This window comes from Hippoglossus stenolepis, chromosome 2 (genome assembly GCF_022539355.2).
Source record: "Hippoglossus stenolepis isolate QCI-W04-F060 chromosome 2, HSTE1.2, whole genome shotgun sequence".
Taxonomy (NCBI): Eukaryota; Metazoa; Chordata; class Actinopteri; order Pleuronectiformes; family Pleuronectidae; genus Hippoglossus; species Hippoglossus stenolepis.
In genome coordinates, this window is record NC_061484.1 from 12,357,983 (window position 1) to 12,377,349 (window position 19,367).

The 19,367-nt window shown below is 40.4% G+C and overlaps 2 protein-coding genes across 2 annotated transcripts; one reads left to right on the forward strand and one right to left on the reverse strand.

Moving 5' to 3' along the window:
* ftr84 (finTRIM family, member 84) lies at positions 1 to 4,194 on the forward strand. The gene is made up of 7 exons (XM_035165696.2): positions 1 to 770; positions 927 to 1,022; positions 1,828 to 2,061; positions 2,729 to 2,885; positions 2,985 to 3,041; positions 3,147 to 3,200; positions 3,367 to 4,194. Exons 1-7 carry the CDS (start codon positions 198 to 200, stop codon positions 3,906 to 3,908), a joined length of 1,713 nt encoding a protein of 570 aa, XP_035021587.1. The 5' UTR covers positions 1 to 197; the 3' UTR covers positions 3,909 to 4,194.
* Positions 4,195 to 8,058: 3,864 nt separating this feature from the next.
* Positions 8,059 to 18,403, reverse strand: LOC118114847 (von Willebrand factor A domain-containing protein 7). Its single transcript, XM_035165565.2, has 18 exons — positions 18,273 to 18,403; positions 17,383 to 17,652; positions 16,873 to 17,080; positions 16,191 to 16,276; positions 15,657 to 15,750; positions 15,038 to 15,166; positions 14,744 to 14,930; positions 13,240 to 13,409; positions 12,952 to 13,064; positions 12,655 to 12,771; positions 11,082 to 11,285; positions 10,512 to 10,647; positions 10,246 to 10,398; positions 10,051 to 10,149; positions 9,842 to 9,951; positions 9,391 to 9,555; positions 8,844 to 9,167; positions 8,059 to 8,693 (listed from the first exon to the last, which is right to left on the reverse strand). Exons 2-18 carry the CDS (start codon positions 17,575 to 17,577, stop codon positions 8,241 to 8,243), a joined length of 2,943 nt encoding a protein of 980 aa, XP_035021456.2. The 5' UTR covers positions 17,578 to 17,652; positions 18,273 to 18,403; the 3' UTR covers positions 8,059 to 8,240.
* Positions 18,404 to 19,367: the final 964 nt, after the last annotated feature.

Sequence of the window (19,367 nt, forward strand, 5' to 3'; positions counted from 1 at the left end):
CAGAAAACCGGGTTGTGTCTGGTTTGATAAGAAGGTGCAGGATCAGGAGCCTGTGGTTGGACTCTCTCTGGGCAGACAGGCAGCACTTGACTTACCATTAGTTCTATTTCATTGACTTTCTTGGATAAGTAGCACAAATTAACTAAAATCTGTTCTGATTCAGAGTGTTTCTGATATTTGTAACATCCAGCAACATCATGGCCGACTCTGATTTCCCTTTACCACCTGAGGCCTACTGTCCGCTGTGTGTGGACGAGATGAGAGACCCGGTCACCATCCCCTGTGGTGATACCTATTGCCTGGAGTGCATCAAAATCTACTGGGACCAGTTCGACCACATGGGTGTGTACAGCTGCCCGCAGTGCCGCGCTACCTTCACGCCGCGGCCTGTCCTGAGACGTAACCTCCCCGATGTAAGTCACGAGCCCCGGCGCCAACTCCCGGAGCTCACGCTGTTCCCCGACATGCAGCGTGAATCTTTTTGCGATTTCTGCGTGGGCCGCCGCAGCAAGGCCGTGAAGTCGTGCCTCATGTGCCTGGCTTACTACTGCGAAACGCACGTCAAGCCTCATTATGAGTCGTCCACGTTCAAGAGACACAAGCTGGTGGACGAGACGGGCCACCTGGACAGGAAGATCTGCCCCCAGCACGAGAAGGGCCTGGAGCTGTTCTGTCGCTCTGACCAGATGTGTGTCTGCGTGCTGTGTACCGTCAGAGAGCACCGAGGCCACAACATCACCTCAGCAGAAGAAGAGCGCATCGAGAAACAAGTGAGTCTGATTCAACATGACAGATTTCCTTTTGCAATGAAATCTTGCTTCAGTTGTGAATTCAATTCAGAAGCTGCAGCTGATCCCAAAAGTTCATCTTGCTCTCCTGGAGAATGTATAAAAGATTCTCTTGTTTCCTCCATGTTCCTCCATCAGAAAGTCCTGGTGGTCACTCAGTCTGAAGTCCAGTACATCATTCAGGAGAGGATGAAGGAGCTGCAGGAGCTCAAGCATAATGTGGATGTTCTCAAAGTAAGATCAGATAAATGCATTGATTTCTGCAAGATACTGTCATATTCTGTATGGGACAAGATACAATATATTGTACAACATTTTACAAAAATGTCCACATCAATGCTTTTATAAATAAGATTTGTAGATATTTCAATTTGGCACAATCCAGTAGTATTGTATGATGGAGTATTAGGGCCACATTGAAGAAAAAAAACAATACAGACATTTAGAGAATTAATTCATAATATTACAAGAATAAAGTTGTACATTTTACAAGAATAAAGTCATAGTTTTATGATAAATCAATTTTGAGGATAAAGTTGCAATATTACGTAAATAAATCATAATATTATGAGCATGAAATCGTAAAATCCACAAAAGAGGCAAAATCCACAAAAGAGGCAATTTCCCCCAAATCCATGTGGTTCTGTCTTCTGAATAGACTTTGCAAAGAATGGATACTTAAGATAATGTGGTGCCGATGTGCCAAAAGATTCAGTATTTCGTTATTTGTAAAAAACAATACTGAAGTATAGTTTCACAAGATGTTAGATGTTCATTTAACACAGGCACAGGCTGCTGATTCGGAAATAACATACAGCCTAAAATTACAAGTTTATTCTCCTGAATTTACGACTTTATTCTGGTAATATTATGACTGTATTCACGTAAAATAATGACTTTATTATCATAATATTACAACTATATTTTCAAAATGCCCACATTTTTCTTTCTTCAATGTGGCCCTAATACACGGTTGTACTTTAGTGCTTAGAGTGGGTGTTATTGTATCTAACAGTTCCACATAAACTTTTCATTTTAGAGCTGTGCCCAGCGAGCACAGGCGGAAAGCGACAAGACCTTTCACGAAATGCTCCAGGCGGTGGAGCGCTGGAAGGCTGAAATCCACCAGATGATAACGGCCAACATGCAGTCAGCCATGTCGCAGGCTGAGGGCTACTTGGATCGTCTGGAGCAGGAGATACTGGAGCTGCAGCGCAGAGACGCAGAGTTGCGGCAGATCCTCGAGACAGAGGACAACATTCACTTTCTGCAGGTGCTGCAAGATCTCACAGAGCTGCAAGACAAATCTGCATAAAGTCTGAATACGAAAACGAAAAATCTCTTTGAAAATTCGCTCAAACCTTGCTAGTCTGTTGCACATTAAAAGATGTTAACAGAAGCAACAGACCTTATCAAACGTTACTCAAGCTTTTTCAGGCAGAAGATTATTATATTATTATATATAAAAGGGGACTGTTTACAGTTAATTTGTGACTTGTTGTGCAGCTACAGACAGAGGTGTTTACACAGTAGACACCAAATCTATGAGGCTGACTTTTCATATACTGTAATATTAGCCTCCCATCCATGTGCTTAGTGAGTATTTCAGTCAATCCGGACATCACATTACAATTATTATATATTATTATTATTATTATTTATTTTTAAAGTGATCAATGTAATGTTTGCAACAATATGTAAAATGCAAAAAATATTTTGATAAAATGTTTGGTTCTTTTGTGTTTTCTTTTTATACAAATTGATGATAAAGTTTATGGTTAAAAATCAATCATTATATATATAGATGAAAAATCATATCGGCAGCAAAAAATCTGTATTGGTTGGGCATAAAACCGTCTGTTAATGTTCTGACGGTGAGGTGATGCCACTTCTCAGATTGCACTTGTTGATTATTAAACTCCTATCTTGTTGTCGGACAGAATTTCCCAACCCTCTGTGTTCCCCCTGAGGCCATGGTGCCCAAGGTGCTCATCAACCCTCAGTTCTCCTTTGGGGAGATGAGCAAGACAGCCACAGAGATGAAGGAACATCTGGATGACATCTGCAAGAAGGAACTGAGCAAAATATCCAAGACAGGTTTGCTCTCATTGATAATATTCACTAAATATCTTTTCAATGTGAAAACCAAAAAGTTGGCCAGTAACCAGCCGACCTAACGCTGCTTCATCTTTACAGTTAGTGAGACTCCTGTGTACATACTTTTACCAAGAAATGGAGAAAAACGACTGAAAGGTACGTGTCTATCAACTGGAATGAATGTGTGAATTTTGATGAGATAGATTTATTTTATCTTTTGGAAGAGAACAAGGATCACAAAATAATTTTATATCCAAACAGTTCCTGGAAGAGTGGATTTTCAGGAGCCAAAAGCAAGATCGGACTTCTTGAGATGTGAGTAAACCTTTTATGTGTAAATCATTGTGAATACTTGCGTATTTATTAACAACCTGCAGCGAGATAGTGAATGAATGAATGACCTTTTCTCTCTGGGTCCCTACAAGATGTTCATCATCCAAACATGAATAATGAAATATGTACGGTGGCTGTTTTTTCTCAGATTCCTGTAAGATGTCCTTCGATCCAAACACAGTCTATAAAGAGCTGGTTTTGTCCGACGGGAATCAGAGGGTCACGCGGAAGAAAAGCGTTCAGTTCCACCCGGATCATCCAGAGCGCTTTGACGGCTTCTCCCAGGTGATGTGCAAGGAGCCTCTGACCGGGTTCAGATTTTACTGGGAGGCGGAGTGGAGCGGAGAGTTTTCCATCGGGGTGGCCTACAAGAGCATCAGTCGCAAAGGGAAGAATTCGCACAGCCTGCTGGGCTACAACGACAAGTCCTGGAGTCTCCTGTGCTCGGACTCGGGCTACTCCGCCTGGCACAACAAAGCAGACCGAGACCTTCCTGAAGCTCCCCGGGCTTCAAGGATCGGTGTCTACCTGGACCACGCAGGCAACACTCTGGCCTTTTACTCAGTGTCAGAGACCATGGAGCTCATCCACCGTTTCAAAGCTCAGTTCAGTGAACCTCTGTACGCTGGCTTTGGGGTGGGCTCCTCAGTGACTCTCTGCCAACTCAGGCAGAAGCCCACATCTTACTAAGAATTAGAAACTAGAGAAGTTGTGGAAGCCCATTGTGAGTTCTGTTTGTTGTAAATATTTACTGTACACTCCAGGTTAAAGTTGTTTTCTGCACTGATTTTCATTGTTGTGTCAACACTCTGCATAGTTTTGTAAGATAGATAGATAGATAGATCAGCAATATGTAAAAAATATAAGATAAAAATAACACAAATATAAAAACTGTGTGTGTGTGTGTGTGTGTGTGTGTGTGAGAATGACTACAAGACCATTGTTTTGTAGCTAAATGCTGTCTTTCTTTTAAGCAGGTTTGCATTTGGAGAAATATAAACTGATTTAATACAATTATTTATATGTGTATGTATAATAAAAAATACATGCTACACACGTTTTCAAGCTTTTGTTTTATAAAGTTATATGAAAAACACATTGAAAACGTGTTATTTTGCGATGCATTACTTTCATAGTGACCATTAGTTTTTCCCATTAGTCCTTCTTCTTTGACTTCACACGATTTGCAAAAGAAATGACTCAGAGGTACAACACATGATTTCCCCTTGACAGACGCAAAGCACAGCCATCGTTGGAAATGCAAATGTACAGGTGTTGGGCGCAGTCAACCAGCTACTAAACAGAAATATAAGCTACTGCTATTTAGTAGTATAATAGAGAATAGTACAATGAAATTAATATCCATTACTACCATCCTACATGCTGTGTAAATTAAACACAAAAAATCACGTAATCGTAGGATTATACTTTAACATAAAACAAAAAATATCCCAGATAAGGTAAAGAATATAGGATTTTTATCTAAGTAAGATGAGCTGACACTTTAAACTAATATAGACAGTAATAGTCGTCATCTCTTCCATGGCATCACTCTGAAGAACCATTTTTGGTTCCACTTAGCACCTTTATTTTTCTGTGTGTAGCCCAGTAAACAGAGGGTAAAAGGCAGGGCATATCTTGGAAACACATATTTCCAAGCCAATGGGCCCTATTTCACACCACCCTTAGTAATTTGATAACATGTCCACCACCGAAGCCTGTTTGCCTACTGTTGTTTTTGGAGTGTGTTCGATTATATCAACAGTATTTGTATGTCAGCTCAGATGGTCGCTTCACTGCTGCTGGACCAGAACTGCAGAGGATCACAGCTGAGCGCCACACCAGGTTAGAATCCACAACTGTAGCTTTACATTCAAAGGGTTTTTGTGATGTTATATATAAATATGTATGTGTTTCCTTATGTCATGACCTCTTCTTTACAGAAACAAAATGAACGCCACCGTCAATGATCCCTCCAGTGTTCTATCCCATCATGTGGGTTTAGCCTTGGCCTCTATTTCTCTCAACAGCGTCCTGGGTCTTCCTCTGAATGGTTACGTCATGTGGTTGATTTTGGCAGGAGCCTCAGGCACTCTGACCTCAGACTTCTTTTCTCTCAACCTGGCTATATCTGAGATCCTTTTCTCCTTTTTCTGCATGAGCTATATTGTTTTTATTCAGCTACATTATTTTCCCTGTTTTGAAGTCTTCATGATTTCACGCGCTCTTCTCTTCACCGCCCGACCTCTGTTCCAGTGCTGCATCTGTGTCGAGTGCTACCTCGGTGTCGTCCACCCGGTGTTATTTCTCCGGTGTAAACCCCTGAGGTACAAGCTGGCCTGCGGTTGTGTTGCCTGGATGATTACCTTGATTTCCGGTATCTACTCCAAGTACACATATTCAAATCCTCGGTATCTGTGTAATGTAACATAATTAAACATTTAGCATTCATATCTTTCAAGATATAAAATCACACAGACGCGTGCTAATGATTGTTAGGACGTGCCTCGAGGAAGTGGCAGGTGTGGACATGTTTGGGAGCGTACAGCTGTGTGTGTGGGCGCCCCGCGTCGCAGGCTACACACGAATATACTTGTCATCACAGACGCTCGTTTATATTGTAAGATATTTATTTTCCACTTATTATTTAATTATTTGGCCTTGTTTAGATTTTTTCTGATTAATGTTTGATTTCGTTTCTTGTTCTTTATTTGTTCGTTCGGCAATAATATGTTCGTGAATCGAGCGAAGGAGTTTGGCCTGTAAATAGAGGCCCTCTGTTATTTCAGTGTATATTGCAGGATAATCACTGGTGCAACACACCAGTGTTGGGATTTAAACTGTGTTTGTTTATGCATGATATTTAGTTTAAATTGGTCTTTAATCTGTTATTTATAAGTATGGGTAACTCATGTCGTGCTGTTGATCGTCTTAATGTCAACTTAATAAATTGTCATTTCGAATCACTCCGTCCGTTATTCTGAGTGAAATTGGCATAAACTTGACCACTACATCTGTATGGGTATTTCATTCAGAATTTGTTCATCTTCTTTGTAATGCTCTCCTGCTGTCTCTCAGTGCTCCGGGCTCTAAAACGCCCCGGGCCTGGGGCAAAAGGCACAGGGAAGAAGAAGAAGAGCAATCCAATGAAGAGAAGAGCCTTTAAAATCATTTTGATAATCACAACTTCCCAGGTTGTTCATTTCTTTATGTATGTTGCTGCTATTCCACTGCAGTGTTGCCTCAGTGCTATGGATTTTTACACTGTCTTAACCATCTGCACAAGCTTCGCTTTGACAACTGGGTTTGTTCAGCCCCTCCTCTACCTCCACAGGGCTGGAAAACTGGTGTGCTCAGGGGGTTTCTAATCATCACCATCATTGTCAATAAACCATGTGTATATGATTGTGTATGTTTACTTTATATTGTGCTATAATTCATCACGTTGCATTGCTTTCTGTAGATTCAAGGGATTCATATTTATACATAACAAAGCACAGGTTTTTGTTTTAATGTTCTGTTTTTTTCTTCTGGATTAAAACTGCTGTAATGTCAATCAGCAATTCATAATGTTTCTTTTTTTCTTTTGTGGTAGATGAACACGCTTAGGCAAGGTCATTTCTTTAACAACGTTGCACTACTTTGATATTTTATTGTTATTTAAGATAATATTTGCTCAATAATGTGTTGACTAAGTTGAATTAGTGTGAGGGTTTTTTGGGAGTTGATGGTTCTCACTGAGTTTTTAAAACTGGAGCCATTACAACAGTCCTGTTGCAAAAACTACATTTTGTAACATTTAGAGGTGAGTCACATCTCAATGGATTGAAATAGATTTTTAATCGTATTCCATCTGTTGTTTTTTAATTCTCTCTGTGTGCATGGTTATGGTGAAGGACTTAAGTTTGATGCGCTGTCTTTCCATCCACAAATCCAACCTGCACAACCTTAACGTTGCCTCACTACACATAGGCAGACTGCTTGTTGCACTGCATTATTTTATTAGACCTTCATTTTGAGGTTTGACATATGATATACAATATGGATGTAATGGCTGAAAGATACAAAGCAATAGGATACAATGAGTTTCGATATGATAAGATACAATAAGATGAGATGAGATACGATATGACGAGTTGTCTTTTTTCTAACATACAAAGCAATAGATTACTTCACTCTCAAATTACAGAATGGGAGTTAGAACCTTCAGCTACCAGGCTTCAGGGGGTTCGAGGGGCAGACTCACTCATTACGGTTAAGTTTACACATAAAAGATTCCTCTCTGATAAAGCTTATAGTCACAGTTGGCTCAGATGAGTTCTGAATCAATTTGGCACCTTGCTATAAATCTATATTATCATCGTTATTACCAATCAGTGCTCATGTCGTTGCTGCTGTTATTAATAACATAACATCTTTAAGTAAACTTGAGTGAAATCAAGAAACTGTGGGTACACCAGAAAAATGACATTGCACAATGATAAGTAATAACTGGTTTTAATGCTGTGGCTGATGTGGCAACATGATTTCCTGCCAGTAATAATGTACTATGTCTGACATCAGGCACAGGTTTCTGTCAGGAAGTCGTCCTCTAAATATCTGTGAATATCCCTTTAATATGTTACTCAAAATGCCCATGAAGATACACAATAGATGAAGTAATAACACTCTTATTATTAAATATATTATTATTTATAAGAGGTAAGTTGGGTGACTTTGAGTTTAGTTTCGTTAACTTCACCACAGAGCTATGATGACCACAACAAATATACAAACTATTAAGAATATATATAACATACAAAGTAACTTTTGAATATTTGTATACATTCAAAAATCAGTGCTGATTCAAAAGATTTATTTTTATCCCATGAAAGAATAGAACCCGACTCAAACTGGGTGTTTGGAGTTAAGAAATGTGGATATCCATATAAATGTTACAGGCCAATAAACTCGACTGACTGATATATTGTCAGGGTTATATTATTAAAGACTTCCAGCTATAATTACAGAGTAATGTATTTATTACTTCCAAAGGAGATAAACTGCAGCAGTGATCCATAGACAGCGAGACATGCTCAAAGTGTGCCCCCCTGTGGATGTTGTGGTAACTGCAGCTGTAGTTGTATTCGCAGCTTCAACCACAGCTGGAGTCGCTGTGGTTGATTCCCGAACCTGTCCCACACACTTGCCCACATTCCCCACGTTGTCCACAGCGGCCAGCACCACGTTCTGTGCACAGCAGGAGGCGCTGTAGGTAACCACTGTAAAGTTCTCACCCCCCGCTCCAGCCACTGTGCTGGTGTTGAGGGTACCGTTCCCCTGGCGGACGGTTATGCTATCAATGCCGGTTCCGTTGACGCCATCAGTGAAGTTAGCAATGAATTCCCAATGAGAGGAAGAACAGAGCGAGGAAGAGGACGTACAGTTGGTCGATGTGCTGACGACCTGGCACACGGGGCGGGCAGTATCTGTCACCTGGGCACAATAAGAACATTGATGCTGTGAGACAGAAGCTAAACCCAACATCTCTCCTCTGATGTCGATTTGTATTTGACAATAATATATTAATGTTGAAAAATACTGCACATAGAAAATTGCTTTGCACCAAACTCCTTTCTCTCGTACCTTGGCTACCACAGACAACCTGAGGACGGCATAGTTGACGTCACTGGCGGCTGCGTTTTCTGCCTCGATGGTGAGGGTCACATCTGTTCCTGACACGGCGCTGCCCGGTACTGTCAAGGTCACGGTACCGTTGGCTGCGCCTCCGCTTCCTGCCGCTGCGGTGACCGTGCTGGGTGAAGAGGAAGTGTAGCTGCGGTCGTTGTTTGCACGGACCGTGAAGGTGTCAGTTGCAGAGGTGTTAACAACCCCGCCGTTGGTTGTGGCGACAGTGAAGGGGATGGAAATGGTGGAGCCCGGCTCTACGTTGGTGTTGTTGGCTCGAGCCTGGAAAGGTGGAGGAGGAGGAATGTCAAACAGGAACACAAGTTAAAAAATAGATACTTATAAATACTATACCGTATTTATAAGTATTTATTTTTTGCATCTATAGGGATGTAATTATGTGTTATGTATTTTAGGTAAATGAACTGCCTAATTGCCCAAATTAAGGCTTGTTGTCGTGATAATCCATTCAACTTTTCACTTTCTAAATGTGCACAGCGCTCACAGTTACAGAGATGCTAGAGGTCTTGATCGTTGTGGGGGCCTGTCTCTGGAAACTGCTAAGTGAGGACCTTGAGGTGGCGCTGCTGTCCTCTCCCTTCAAACGAACCACGTAGTTCCCTGCTGGGACTCCGCTGAATGTCACCAGGAAGTTACCACGTTCAATCAACTGTGGGGGACAGAAAGAGAAGAAACACTTTGTCACAGAGAAGACTGTAGCACGAGGGCTGAATGTTTCCCTAACGCAGCCCTGATTTGTTAACTAGGGAATAAAACAATGAATGTTCCATAATTCCTAACTTCTTGCATCATTACACGGCACATATAATAACATCCTAACAACAAGGCGGGTTTCAAATAAATTGAAAAAACATCCCAAAAAAGATTTCCAAACTTTTTGATACTGCCTGAGGAACCGTGTTTGGACTTGATAGTAAAATTAACATCTGACGTGCCTGTACTGATCCATTGACCTCCGTCGGCCCTGAGCTGTCAAACAGATTGACCTCGGATACTTTCAACTTGTCGCTTCCTGACACAAAGACCAAGAGGCTGACATTACCACCTGCAGGTTGTGACAAGACAGAGGAAATTAGATGTGTGTTACCAGGACATGAACATTATATAGAGTGAGGGGCTCGGACATGCACAAAGGTGGTCTGACCTGAAAGAGGACGTCCCTCCTTTAGGTTGAAGTCTCCGTGGGCTTGGGCTCCTTCATGTGCTTCCAAGAGGTAAAAAATGAAGTTCAATGAACTCTGACCTGATGTTCACACACAGAGAGAGCAAATTTAGGTCTTCCTCTCACTGCCTAGGTGAGTTATTATACTGTATTATCCTCCTTGATCATATTACTGACCTATGACCTTAACAGAATAAGGACTATTAGAGTCAACACTGATTTGCCATGATCCTGTTTGATTATCAGTGTTGAGGCTCAGCCGACGTAGGTTTCCTGCTGTAGTGGAGGATGCCAGAGGACCACTGGACTGACTGGAGTTCTGAGATAAACCTGGAGGAGACAGACATGGGTATAAATCAACACAACCAACACAAACAGAAAGATGAAAGAGATTTGTGATGGGAGTTGGAACAATCTTAAATTAAATTTAGCAGTGACGACACCTGAGGAGCTGGTGAGATTGAAGGTGAGAGATGAGGCTCCTGTGACGTATGCAGTCATGTTCCTCAACGAACCATCAACAGTAAATGTAAAATGATCAGGCCGCCCGGGATTCTTCACCACCTGAAAAACTGTCACCTCAAAGAGAAAGGAACAGAAACATTTATACACACATGGTACACAAGTACACATGTATTGTCCACATTTACACACACACAGTACACATGTATACACATACTGTAAACATGTACACATACTGTACAGATTTATAGGCACACTGAACATATTTATACCAGTACTACATGCGTTTATACAAATTTACACACATACTTTACACATTTATAAATATACTGTACACATTTTTCACATTTAAAAACCTACTCTACACATTGTACACATACTATAGACATTTATACACATCCTGTTCATATTCATATATTGCACCCATTTATACAAATTTCAAAACATTATATACACATACTGTGCATATTTATTCACATACTGCACATATTGAACACATTTCAACAGAGTGATACACAAGCTACACATGATTTTCTGGTTTACTGTCTTACCACTGCGCTGGCTGATGAATCCTCTATAACACTTGTAGCCGCAGTGAGGTCTGACTTCGTGACTTCGATGGCCTGACCTCCAGAAGCTTGGGCTAGGTCACGGTACAGCTGAGCATCTGCCTGGTTCATTTTACGTGAACTCACATGGCTACTACCTCTGCGGCGCCGTCGACTGGCCAAGACATCCGTCAACATGAAAGTAACCTAGACGTAAAAAAGATTACATTAGAACTGCACACATAAACTCACACTACGCAATATTTTATTATTTGCTAGTGGATTGAGTTCAAAACTGCACTGAAAAGGCCAATGCACACCTTCAGAAATACAGTGGACAGGTGCGTAGGGAAAAGGCACATGCAGGTGAGAGAAGAGGAATCCTGCACACAGTCCTGTACTTGCGGACCCCTCATCAGGTGAACCGTGAGACAAAGGACATTCAAGCATTGTTGAAACAACGCATCAGTGAACACAGGGGTGCATTACGCAGACATGACCTCGACCATCCTGTGCACGTTAATGAACAGAAACACAACATTTCTTCCCTACATTTCTATGTATAAAGACAGTTAAGACAGCCCCTAGAGGTGGAGACCACAATCTATCACTTAAGAGACGAGAAGCCTTCTGGATCTACTCATTACAGACACTGTCTCCGAAAGGCCTTAATGATTAATTGTTACGAAATGTTATGTTGTCAATAGCATCACTGTATAGGATCAGTCCTTTGATTGTTTAGACATATTTATTAATGTCAATTTTTTTCCCTTTTGTATGATTTTTTCCCCTGATCATGTAGATCTTTCTTATTAAGTAGATCTAATGGATTTTATAGTCACATTATATTTTTCTAAAATGTATTAACTTTATTTCTTATGTGTTTTTTACACATTATAGTGTGATAACTTTCAAAGTTTTCGATTAGCTCCTCAGAGTAATCCACTCATGTTTTCATGTCTCCACTCACCCAGGTATTGAAGCCTCGAGTTGATGACCTTTGGGCAGGTTTAGTCTTTTCTAATCAGTTAAATGGAAACAGACAGTGGGTCTGTGAGCCGGAGAGTTTCTTCTCTCTGATTGGCCATTATCAAGGAGGTGTAGCCTATATTTGTCTCTGAATGTCCTTTGTCTCACTGTTTACCCGATGAAGGTCCATAGGACCCAAACGTTGTATGCAGGTTCAGTGTGTAAGATTTAGGTGAAAAGGATCTATTGGCAGAAACTGAATATAAAATAATCCTGGTGATGTTTTCACTAGTGTGTTTCACCTAAATTGTATGACTTGTTGTTTATTTTACCATAGAATGGACCCTTTATATTTAAATACTTTATATTTACATCAGGAGGCTGCCATGTTTTTTACAGAAGTCCAGACTGGACAAAGTAAACACCTGACAACTGAAGGTACCACAGGTTCTCCTTTATGTTTAGAAGGGTATTCAGCTGCAACACGCAACTTCACCACTAGATGTCCCTAAATTCTACACACTGATCCTTTAATAACGTTTTTTTTGCAAGTCCAGGACAGTGTGTTGACGTTTAAAGAGTGAGGCTGATAAAGGTGGATTCCTACCACAGACTTGGTGCTCTCAATAAGAGCAGTGATGGTGCTTTTCAGGTGGGCATCTTTAGCTGGAGCATCAGTGAAGACAAAGATCTCAGAGGAGGGAGGCGCCGCAGTCAGGGCGAGCTGTCAGTCATATACAGTGCAGGAAACAGTGTTATTCTATGATTACATTCTATTGTCTATAACTTGAATTGTCTTGTAAAATTGGGATGTTATTGTGTTGATGCTTTACAAAACAAATCAATGGCGTCTAATTGGAATTATTGCTTAACAATAGAAAAATGCCCATGATATTGTCAACACCTGAAGTCCAGACAAACATTTCTCTGGGATGTCTCCTCCTCCATTTGCAGACAGCTTGTTGATGTTGTCTTTAAATACATCTGCATTGGTTGTCATGATCAGAGGTCCAAATCCTGGATATACCAGAGAAAACTGGTTTCAATCACTCATTTACTTTAGACACAGTTTAAAAACTAATCAGGTTCACAGAGTTTTATTCAGAGGCAAGAGCTGGAGTCGGGGGTGCAGTATCCAGTACAGTACACTTATATGTAATGAACTACTAATTCCTCTTTGTGTGTTACCCACCTGGGTCATTGAAAGGCACCAGTATGTAGGCAGAGGGCTCTTGCGGGGTTCCCCTCTTACTGTCGATGATGGAGAAGGAAACTCTCTTTGCCTCGGCGATGTCATCACTCATACTGCCTGTGGTGTCGATGACAAAACACAGCACAGAGGACTGGGAGAGGCCCATCAGTCTGTGGGAACGAGAGGGACAAACGAAACGTTCATATGCTTATAGGGTTACCTACGTGGGTTATTCTCGCGATCATGTGTAATTTATCCCACTTGAACTCATTTCTGTGTTTCCTGTTTTGAAATCACTCATCCTTTGGTGTCTATGGTCATTTTACTTCCTGCACATGTCTAAGCTTTGTCTTTGTATATACAGTATATATGCCGGGTTTATTAAAGGTTTCCTCTCTACACCAACCTTCTTCTATGTGAGTCCACATTTGGGTCATTTCCCTTCCCTTAAAGGTTCAGTGTGTAAGATTTAGGTGAAATTGATCCATTGGCAGAAATTGAATATAAAATAATCCTAGTGATGTTTTCACTAGTGTGTATTAATCATCTAAATTGTACAAATTGTTGTTTTCTTTACCCTAGAATGTGCCCTTTTATATTTAAAAATTTTATATTTAAATCTACGGAGGCCGCCATGTTTTTTTACAGAAGTCCAATCTGGACAAACTAAACCTTTTGAGTTTTTATGACAACTGAGGGCCACCACAGGTTCTCCTTCATGTTAGGAAGGGGAGGGTGAGGTGAGGAGTATTCAGCTGCGACATGCAACTTGACCACTAGATGTCACTAAATTCTACACACTGAACCTTTAATGATGATAAACTTTATTTATATTGTACCTGTCATATCATAAAATGGAGCCTAATTTGCACATTGTACTATTTTTAGAACTGCCTTGTTCTAGTCTCTGTATATAATTATTTGATTATGTTAATGTAATTTTCTTGCTGCTATTATTGCTATTTCTGCTGCTATTTTTTATGTTTCTATTTGCATGCTTTTACCCTTATACTATATTTACATTATATTATATCTTTACAAATACACAAACAAACACACATTTTCTTTGTATTTGAATATAATGATAATAAAAATCTTGTATCTTAAAGGGCTTTACAAGAAAGTGCAAATAAAATGAAACCATCAGATACTTAAAAACAGATCACATTATGAAGTGAAAGACGGCCAAAAAGTTAAATCTTGAAAAGGAGGTGAAATTACAGAGATAAATGAGATGATTCAGCTGCGACACTGACAGGATTTTATGGTTAAAACTGAGCTAAAGTTGGTAAAAGCGAAACATGATGTAAGCAAACGTGTGACTTTTGTTTCAGCACCGTATCAGTGATTATTTTTGGTGAAACTTGTTTACAGGGAGAGGCTCTTTATCTTTGCTTTCATTTGGTGTTACAGCTCCAACCGCTAGACATCCATCTAACACTGGTCATGTTTATATTCCTCTCGCTGAGGGTGCCAGAGTGACTCAGATCAAGACGGCTCCTACCGCAGGAAGTTCTTGTCCCCGACAGCTACTCTGATGTCCTCCAGTAGCTCCAATGTGGCACTCACTGCCAAATCGGCCGCTGCGTGGTGAAGTGAGCCGTGACTGGAGCTGATGTCATCCTTATTGATGCCCCCCACTGGGTCCTGTTTGCTCGTCTGGTCAAATGAACCACCATGGCTGCATTTACCTGAGAGCAGAGAGAAATGTTATGTTGCTGATAGAAATGCTCCCAAAATATGAAATAAAATTACTACAAAAATTGTGCAACATGTATATATGTAGAAGTAAAGTTACCAGCAGGTTTTACTGAGGAGAAGATGTTGAAGTAGCCTGAGGTGAGAAGCCCCTGCTGCATCAGATCAGGCAGGATGTTGTTATCACAGTCCTCTCCTTCACAGTTTCTACAGGTTGGCGTACTCCCGTCTGCAATACATTTAATAAATATAGTAGAAATATTACTTATAGCACAGGCGATTCATTTGCAAATATATTTGAACATATCTGATATAAAATTGGAGAAAATGCTTCATTACTTTACACATTACACTACTTTAAGATAGAGTGAAATATGTCTACTGTATGAATATCATTTAATGGATCTTTCACTTAATGAATTGAATCAGTGAAAAATCATGTTTTAATGTTAATGTTGGACAGTGCAATGAATGGGAGTATTGAACTATTGGCTTGTGTGTGGAAAGAATTATGCATAAGACATTGTGCAACAATGCAATGTGTGTGTGCACCCATAGCTTTGCAAGCCACGGCAGGGTGGCTGTTTTTCCACTGAAAGCTGACAGATAAGGGGACAATAGGCCTCGTTATTTCTCACCGATGTGCATGACTGAACATCAAGTTTGCCATTGATTTGCTGTTTAAAAACTATAACTACACCCTGACAGCAGTGTCCTACCTGCCAGGTTCTCAAGAGGCTGGTCTGGTCTGATCAGGGCAGAGTAAGGAGCTTTCTTCCCCAGCTCCACCCAGTTACTGTGGCTGTAGAAGTCCTGAATATATAACACATTACAAAACATTACGCACAGATTACGAAACACTACGCAAATTATTACCTCCGCAAACAAGGTTATGTTTTCGTCTGTGTTTTTTTGTTTCTTTTGGTTGTTAGCAGGGTTGTTGGCAGATATAAGAATTATATTTTAACTACTGTATCTTTAATGTTGCGAGATGGGGCGTTTTACAATATTTCTATTGATTTCTCCTAATGATAATAATCCATGGATCTTAATGAAAAACATCAGTCATGCTAAGGGGACTGATATTCACTAAATTCAGGGCAGATCCAAGTAATCTAAATTTAAACGAGGTTTTATAATGGGACTGTTGGACCCTGACGAAGGTATGCGCTCTACTGAGTTGTTTTAATTCTTCTTTCCAAAACGGCACCATCCACCCTAAACATTGATGACAAAGTAATCACAGATCTCACCTGCAGGGTGTGACAGACTCGTCCGAGAGTCCATCTCCCTGCAACAAAGTTCTCCAGCTTCACACTGGCCTTAACAGCAGCCACGCCTCGAGAGCAGAACAACACAGAGAGGGTTAAGTATGAACCGGAGCTGTAGTAGGCAATTTACACTCACATTCACATCTTCGATCAATGTATAGTGCCCAATCAACCTAACCCCAATAAAGTGAAAGATCATTTGAGGAACTGATCCACCCTTAAAAATGTTTTAAACACACCTGTCACTCAATAGAGAATATAAATCCCAATAGATGAAGTTTAACCTGGTACCGTGCAATAGCTCTTTCTGTCTTGTGCAGTATTTAAAATGTTATGTAATTTTGGTATTTTAAATTTTCCATTCCTTGAGAAATATGGTAAATGCTAACTGGTATTTATGTAGCGCTTTATAGTCTTGATGACCACAAGTGTTTTTCAGTGCAGTGCAAATCTGCTGAAACATGTCTTCCAAAGTTAGAAACTATTTTGTGCATTGTTGTCTGACCTCTGTAGCTAAAGAAGTAATGTGACAATAAATTAAAATGTCCAAAACAAATTTCTCTAATCTTTTGCTTGATGTGAGTTAATTTGAACCATTTAAACATTTTAAACATGAAGATAGAAATATATATATTTTTTAAAAGAAGGTATATTTGATGTGAACCTGCAGTGATTACATCACGTCCTCCCTGGAAGGTTTCATCGTCAAAATGGTGCTCCTCACTCAGGGCAAACACCACATCCACATTTGCGTTGCCGAAGACCATGTCGAACATGGACGTTTGGAATATGACACTGGAGAGGAGAATTGTGGAAGTCCCTGGGGAGGAACAGGCCCTTTGCACCTTGTCCGTTGTCAGGCTGTCGTCAATCTGGAGAGGAAGACTTGGCAAATAAGCAACTGCGTGATAATATGAGAATATGGATTTCAAACACAAACACAGAAAGAAACACAAAAGTGCAACGTACTGAGACACTGGAATGTCTTGTTTTATTTTTCAAAACTCAGCTATGATTGATCTATTTATTTTGATCTTCCAGCATCATGTCCTCAACTAATTGAGCCCAAACCAACTTGGAGACATTGACGCTAAATAAAAACAAATAAAGTGTAATAGATACAGTATGTGAATGCACCACAGTCTCTCTGCTTCAGTGAAGCTTCTCAACTCACAGTCAGGCTGAAGTCCCGTCCCTCAGAGGCAGCCATATCTCGGCAGACCTCAGCCGTCTTTCTAAGAACCGCCCTTAGTGTGATGTCACTGTGAGCGCTGGAATTCCCATTGAATGAGAAGAGAGGTTGGAAGCAGTGAACGAGGCCTGAGAGGCCCGCCGCCATCAGGAGCACGATGCCCAGCCCGGCAGTCATGACGGAGGACGACGTCGAGCAGGGTCAAGTGTAAAAAGGAAGAAACGTGGATGGATGCTGTCTTTAAACCTGTTTCTAGTAATTTACATAGGCACAAACCAGATGAGCAGAAGTTAGTTCATCTCCTCCGCTGTGTGCAGTCATTCCACAGAGGGTTTACTACGAGCAGAAAACCATGTGGTAAAACACAGAGAGCGGTGAAGCAAGCAGGTGTGACGAGACAACAAGCGGCAAATGAAAACACCTGATGCAAAAAAAAGTGAGGAGCAAAATTACCACAGACAGAAAAGCAGAGGAAAATAATAACATTAAACTAATGATAAAAAGAAAAAGTGCTACAGGACCATTACACTGAAGGATTTTTAAATGCAAAACGCTTTTTATCTTTATAATATAATAAACCCAATAATCACTCTAAATCAAATATGACATTTGTTCACAATAAGTGCCCCAAAAATAAGTTAAGCTGCATCTCATGTTTTCAGATACCAGAAAATACTTAATTTGAAAAACTGAACAATTCTCTATTAGAATATATAAACGCCAATATTTCCACAAAAACATATACTTTAAATCAATATTATCACAAATGTTACAAGATGTGTAGTATTACTACTCATACAATTTAATATAAACTGAAGACATTAATCAATTTTGAGCTTCGTAATATCAATAGATGATTTGTACGCTCTTACCTTGGTGAGCTCTTTAACTTTCCAGTCGTATTCAGGTGTTTGCCACCGCTTCAGTCTCACTATGTCAGAATTACACCAGGTAGATGATATTGTGTGTAGATCATCTGTGTGTTATCTCCCCACTCTTGTGTGTGTGTGTCTGAGTGTGCGCTCTCATTCCTTTCCCTTTATACTCAACGTCCCACACACACCCTTTTTGTTTTTTCACCCATGACAAACACATGTCAAGATGACATGTGTTTGTCATGGGTGTGAGGGTTTGATGTATCGTTTCCAGTCGAAAGGATGAAAGGATCCATTCCATGTCTCTGTTTGTACGTGTTTGTACATTTGTGACCATCAAAATACTGACCACTAGTAACTTTTACCAAATAAGAGCAATGATTTAACAAATAGTGATGTTTTGATGGCTGTCAGCTGCATACAATGATACAAAAGAGCTTTCTCCTCATCTGGCCTCACCCAAGACACTCCCTGATAAGAAAACATGTCACTTTGAGACATTCATTGTAACCGCGGTAAAGATTACACATAGATATTTGGCTAAGTTGTGCCAGAGATGGTTGTGCTACTTTCTAGATTATTCATCCATATACTCTGCAATGTTTGATCATGTGTCATGAGTTGTTGCCATTGTGTAACCTTCACAGTGACTCACACTAACACACACCTAGATGGACAAGAAACCGATATTCCACGACATGGATTTAATCTACTAAGTAGTTTTCCTCCTGGCACAGTCAGAGCAGCAACACTCAGGTGTAATTGTCCCTATTTCCTCATGTCTTCTTCCTTTAATTAACCCACACACACACACACACACACACACACACACACACACACACACACACAGCTTAACCTCTTTGAGTAAAGCCATTGTGTGTATTTTGGGGCGTTTACACAATCATAGGCGCCGATTTATGTAACTGCCAGTGGCTGCTCTTAACAGTTGGATGCCCGACCCCCATGCCAAAAACAAACCTAGTCTACATGAACCCTAACCCATGGGCCCAAAACTAAACTGATTCGGTAATAGATTGGACGGCAAATAACCCCAAATTCCCAAATGCATTGTCCCTCCAGTTGATCCAGTCT